The 6,272-nt window shown below is 37.1% G+C and overlaps 1 protein-coding gene across 1 annotated transcript; it reads left to right on the top strand.

The window, feature by feature from the left end:
* Positions 1-762: 762 nt before the first annotated feature.
* LOC105802016 (uncharacterized) lies at positions 763-4,694 on the top strand. Its single transcript, XM_012633414.2, has 4 exons — positions 763-894; positions 1,101-1,277; positions 1,926-3,227; positions 4,333-4,694. The coding sequence occupies exons 1-4, from the start codon at positions 880-882 to the stop codon at positions 4,363-4,365; spliced, it is 1,527 nt and encodes a 508-aa protein (XP_012488868.1). The 5' UTR covers positions 763-879; the 3' UTR covers positions 4,366-4,694.
* The last annotated feature ends 1,578 nt before the right edge of the window (positions 4,695-6,272 follow it).

The raw sequence follows: 6,272 nt of genomic DNA on the forward strand, positions 1-6,272 counted from the left end.
AACGTGCTCCTAATATTATTTGAATATTGTAGAACTTATGTTTTATTGTTAATTTTATTACTATTTTAGTTGCAACTATCTTATATTATATTTTTTAAATTTATTGTATATAATAAAATAATCTAAAAAAATTTAATATAGGTGACCAAGTTCAGGTTTAGCTTCTATAATTCAAGTCGAACGTGACTAAAATTTTAGGGTGGGTTTAGATGGGCGATTGGGTGCGGTGCGTTTAGTTTACTTTTTGTCTCATGTTACAATATCGCTACAGTATCTAATCTTACCGCCACAGCTTTTTTTACACTAATTACAGATAAACACACCGTCTATCCAAACTCCCATTAATCTCATTTTTCAAACTAAATCTGAACTTAAAAAACGTATCTAAAATTTTATTAACACATTACCCGAATCCGACCGATCATGAGCACTATTTTAACTTATCTACCACGGACGGATCACACAAATTCCTCGCACTTCCCAACGCAAAACCACTGCATGCATTTAGCCACGTGTGATCTCTCGTTCTTCCACGTCATATAAAAATTTTTCACAAAGTGGGCCCCTCAGTAGGCGCGCGCCAATTGTTCAATAAGAAAAAGAAGAATAGAACAGGAAAACAATTGGACAGAAGAACCGCACCGGTTCGACCGTTGTGTCAGCTGAAGTGGCGTGTTGGTAAATAAAACAGACAGAAAAGGGTAGTTTGGTAATAACGTGAAGGACTTTCAGTTCCCAACTGACAGCTGCTTCAAGGGAAAGGGAAACAAAAAAAAATAAAACTAAAAACCAAACAACCTCCCTTTTTATTCTGTTCTTCTTCTTCTTTACAATTTGGTCTGAAAGATACAGCATCTGTTCGATGCATTAGTGGCTACAATGGCCGATTCAGAGGTAAAGTATCTCTACTACTTTTCTTCATAATCTAGTTATTGTTCTTTCTTTTCTTTTTGGGAGCGAATTTTCAATATTTCATTTTTTTTCAAAAATTGCTGGGTTTTGTTTTTAAGAAAGAGTTGATTTCGATCCTTTTATTAAAAAATGATATTTTTTACGTGGGTTTTGCTTCATGTTTTCTGGGTATTTTGTTTTTTGAACAGAAATTGACGGCTTTGAAGAAGGCTTATGCCGAAATAATTTTGAACACGGCTAAAGAAGCGGCGGCGAGGATAATGGTGTCGGAAAGGAAAGCTCTCCGGTACCAGCAGGAGCTGTTCGCGGCTAAAGACGAGGCATTACATATGTTGCTTAGGTTGAAACAGATGTTGGACGCTAAGGTAACTGTTTGGTTTTTAGGATTGCCATTGTTTCTGTTATTTTTGTTCGTGTCTGATGATGTTTCAGTGCCGATGTTATAATTTTTGTTTCGTTAACTGCATAAAGTTCCATAATGTGGGTTTTCTCTGGATAATTTGTTTTTGTATCAATTTGCTAAGTTGATTGCATAGAAGTAGTTTCCATTAAATTTGTAACGCTAAAAGGGAATTTCATATAATTGGTTTGATTGCTTTTAGTAAAAAGCATTTCGAACATTATACACGAGAAAGTGAGCTTGAAAGAATTCAACTCCATTTTGGTTATGCGGTTGTTTTCTGTTAGTAACTGTATTTGCTTTCCTTTCCTTTCAATGGGTTGCTTTTATGGTGAGACTAATGTATTCATTCATGAAAATTTACTGGTATATGCGCATAAGATTGAAGCAGATAATCTAGATTGTTTATTTTGTATCTTATAATGGAGATCATTTTGTTATCTTGTGATCCACCATATCTTATAAGCTTGAACTTCTATAAATGTTCCCTTGTATTTCAAGGCCATACCCTTGTAAATGTGTGCTTTCAAGGTTATCTATGGAAAACAAATAGTTGGTCCAATTGAGCCAATGCTTAAAACTACAGTATTTGATGTCTGCTCCGTGATTGTAGGTTAATGAAGCGGAGATGATGTCTTTGAATCAACAGAAAAGAATTGAGGAGCTCGAAGCACAACTAGGGGAAGCCGAGGATATAGTTAGAGATCTTAGAGCAGAGTTGAGAGAAGTACAGGATGAGTTGGAGAAGCTGACTAAAAACTCAATGCAGTGTTCGAGCGAACAAAAATCAGGACACGATGTTGCTGCTTCTGAAGAAATGTCCAATGTAAAAACGATCAGCGATTTCGGGTCTGTTAGATCTTCTCTGCTCGATGCACAAACTGACATTGTGACAGTTTCTGACATCAAGAGTTCATGTCCGAGTGGAACAAATGTGGGTATTAAGTGTTCTTGTAAGGATAATTGCTACGTTTGTAACCCTGATTTTGCTTCCATAGTGATGAGACGAAAAGAGCCTGACCTGTATAGAAATGGGTGCACTCAGAGGATTCGTGCACTCGAGAGGTGTCTGTTGAATGAAAATCTATCTCTTTCCGGGCAAGTAGATGATGCAAAGAATGAAAACGCTAGAGAAGATGATGAAAGGAAGGATATGCACTCGAAATCTTCTCTGAGAACTGATAATGGCAGACCCGAGGAAAGAACGAATGAGTTCAAAACGATGCAAAATGATGTTCACGACATCATCCGAGCACTTCCTCTTGGTCCTTTTCGTAAGAAAAGGAAACGAGGTGCTAGATATAAGAAAAATAGAGCTACCTCGCCGATGTATATGTGTGATCGGGTCGTAGCAACACACCAAGAATCTGATCTACTGTGCGCTGAAAGTTTTTCACATGCTGCCGATGAGAATGCTCGATTCGGGGAAGATTCTAGGATCATCAATCACGATGCTCTGAAGGGTTCTCAATCTCCTTCTATCCCCAGTTCGCCTCCGAATGCAGTGAAAGCAGTTACAGAATCAGGATATGAAAAAGTTGACAATGACAAAAACAATGGTAAATTGCTGGTAGACAAAAAACAGTCAACAAGGTTAGACGGTGGATTGGTTGAGAATTTAGGGGATGCATTTTGCAAACCGGATCTTGAGATGGTTGATGTGTCTGCAGTAAACTCAGATGTTAAAGTGTCCGAAGGATCTTCTACTCAATTGGTAAATAATAAGTTTCTCATGTACACAAGAAAGCGGAAGAAGGATCCTTTGAGCAGCCCCGATAGAGATTGCTCACTTGATAATGATAATTCTAAAAGGAAGACAGAGGATAAACGAAACGGTTCTCTAGACTCAGAAAAGTCAACATTGACAACTGAATCATCTCGAGACAGTCGGCGACTGGCACAGGTGGCTCGTCAGGTTGGTTATCAATTCCCGTCGGTGCTTCTTTACACATTATATTTGTGCATGGGTCGGTGTAGGCATCATCAAGTAGGGCATGTGTGTTGCCATATTAGACAGTGATTAGGTTCGGAGAAGCTTAGATTCTCATAACCTGATATGATAGTGAAAGCATCGGCGAATTCGGGTCATAAATTTTTTTTTTTTTTGGATAAGTGAAGAATTCATTACTCAAGAAGCAGAAAAACCTGCTACATGAACAACATCAGTCAACAAGAAACTATACAAAGCCTATACAAGAAAAAAAAACTATGCATTCAGGTACTAGATAAGCCCCAAGTCAAGCAAAGCTGTTGGTTAATGGTGTCCATCCTATTTATCTGTTTACCATTCAGCTGCATTCTCACCACTTCTTGAATTCTTGAAAGCAAGACCTCCACCGGATTAGAAGGTTTGCCGAAGAGTCTGCCATTCCGCTCACACCAAATGATATGTATAAATGCAGTCCATGGAAGTTTGAGAATGCAAACTATGAGAGACTTACCTTTCAAGTAAGCCATAGCCCAAGTCCCAATAGATCTTATAATACCACAGAGATCCAAAATCAATCCCCAAGACCTTCGGGAGAACTCACATTCAAAAAAGATGTGGTCTCTTGTTTCAGTAGCAGAGGAACATAGAAGGCAACTGCTATCAATGTTAAGATCACAAGCAATTAACCTGTCTCTTGTAGGTAGCCTGTTCAAAATAGCCATCCATGCAATAAGTGAGTGTTTAGGCACATGGAGTGGAAACCAGATAAGCGTCTGCCAAGGTACCTTTTCCCCTTTCATTCAAGTATCCTCCCAGAGCTTAGTGTTAGACACATAGACACCAATAGGGAACTGCAAAATGGATTCAGCAGCAAGATCCCTCACCTTAAGGAGCCGCCTCCACGTCCAGCTGCTAGAGGAGTTCAAAGAAACATTCCAGAAAGAATCCCCTTTTAAAATTTTATCTCATTTGATTGTATGTTTTGAGCTGCATTCTTCCAGTTTTTAATAATTCGAATTCCGTTCATGATAGCTACAATCCATTGTTTTTATCATAATACCAAAGATGTCTGTTGTTTCCTCTTTTGCAGCTCATATCATTATCGGAAAAGAAGTGGCGGTAGTAAATTGGGCTGCTGTTGGGTGCATGAATACAGGGATGCTGAACTGGAGCAGCAAAAATTGCTGTCTGATGGGCTTATATTGTTGAGCTGGTGTTTTATTAGAAGAAGATAGATGGAAGAACCAAGGAAGAGTTACTATATCCATTTAAGTAAAAACAACGTTGTTGTATGTTTTCGGTGTTGTTTCGGTCTCATTATTATGGAATATATCAACATCTAACTCTTTTGAATTAGCTTTACTAATATGATTCAAGTTGCAATATTGCTATTGGTTAAAGCTAGGGATGCCAAAATCCGATCAATGTATGAATTTTGACCTATTTGCTCAATTGCTTGTTTCACTCTGCTTTGTAAAACGAAGGGTGGGCCTTGCACTCTTTAAATGGGGAAAATATTTTGTATAATTTCGATTATGAACCAGTAGAATGATTAAATTGTATTTTGATTTTTTCAAAAATTTAAAATTAGTCCCTAAAAATAATTTTATTTTTCGCGCGGGCCAACCACCCTTATTGCCTAAATATTTTTATATATTCCTATTATATTTTTAATGTGTATTAGGTATATAAAAATAAACGTCATATATCTAGAAATATTATATATGCATGTATTATATGCATATTTGTGTGTATATATTTACCCTATCATGAATAGTAACTTAATGACAACATCTGACTGTTACAAAGTAAAATGGCCGGTGATTAACTTGTAATTGTAATTTTTGAAATTAAATGAATAGTTGCGTGTGGCATTGTGTGCAATTTACCCTAAATTTTTTACTGCAGTTCTTATTTTTTAAACAATATATAAAGCTCTTATTTGCTTTTCAGGTGGAATTTATATCTCCTCGAGAAGTTCATAGAATACTTCGTCCCGGCGGTTTCTGGGTCTTGTCTTGGCCACCGATAAACCACGAGAACCGGTGACGTGGATGGAACACAACCATGGAAGAGTTGAAATCAGATTACGACAATGTGCTTTAAATTGTATGCCAAAAAGGTGACATTGCTGTGTGGCAGAAACCTTTGGATAACGATTGCTACGTTAAAAGACTTGCCGAGCCAGATGTGTATCCGGCCATGTGTGACAACAGTCTCGAACCCGATTCGGCATGGAACACTTCGCTCCGACCGTGCGTATTAGTTCTGGACCCGAAGCTTACGAAATCAGCCTTGGAATCCCTTCCGAAGTGGCCGGAGAGGTTGCGGGTTGCGCCCGCTCGCACTTCGGATGTTCGCGGCGGGAGCGCCGGTGCTTTAAAGAAAGATGACAGAAAGTGCAGAGTACGGGCCAAGCACTACAAATAGTTAGTCCCTGAACACTGTTTATGGAGTTTTGGCTGCAGCTCTTGTTGACGATCCATTGTGGGTCATGAATGTTGTCTCTTCTTACGCTCCCAACACATTGCTTGTGGTGTATGATCGGGACCTTATTGGAAATTACCATGATTGGTAATTTCAAACGTCCTCTATTATATTCGAAGATGGTGGGTGAAATTAGACTCAATAAACGATGCTTCACCCGGTAGATGTTTCTTAAATGGGTTATAAATTTTTTTATTAACAAAGAATTTCTTTTTTGAAAGTTTACAAATTAATATAATTAAAATACAAATACAAATATATATTTGAAGCATAAAATCAAATTATTACATTACAGATTAAAAATTAGAATAAAGTGTAAAATTAAATAAACATAAAGAAATTAAGCAACATTAAGATTGATTAACTAAAGTTCACACATAATAATAATAGTTGATGAAATTCGAAACCTACACGTATAATTACTATTGCATATCATATATTTTAAATCTAAATAATTAACACTCATGATTTTTCGTGTTTAGCAATTAGACTTACAAATAATTTCATTCAGAATAATTAATTAAATAAGGAAAAGGTTTTTGT

The sequence above is a fragment of the Gossypium raimondii genome, chromosome 11 (genome assembly GCF_025698545.1).
Source record: "Gossypium raimondii isolate GPD5lz chromosome 11, ASM2569854v1, whole genome shotgun sequence".
NCBI lineage: Eukaryota > Viridiplantae > Streptophyta > Magnoliopsida > Malvales > Malvaceae > Gossypium > Gossypium raimondii.

Coding starts and splice junctions, on each gene's coding strand:
- LOC105802016 (XM_012633414.2), top strand. Junction 1,278..1,925: donor AACAGATGTTGGACGCTAAG/GTAACTGTTTGG, acceptor CCGTGATTGTAG/GTTAATGAAGCGGAGATGAT. Junction 3,228..4,332: donor TGGCACAGGTGGCTCGTCAG/GTTGGTTATCAA, acceptor CCTCTTTTGCAG/CTCATATCATTATCGGAAAA.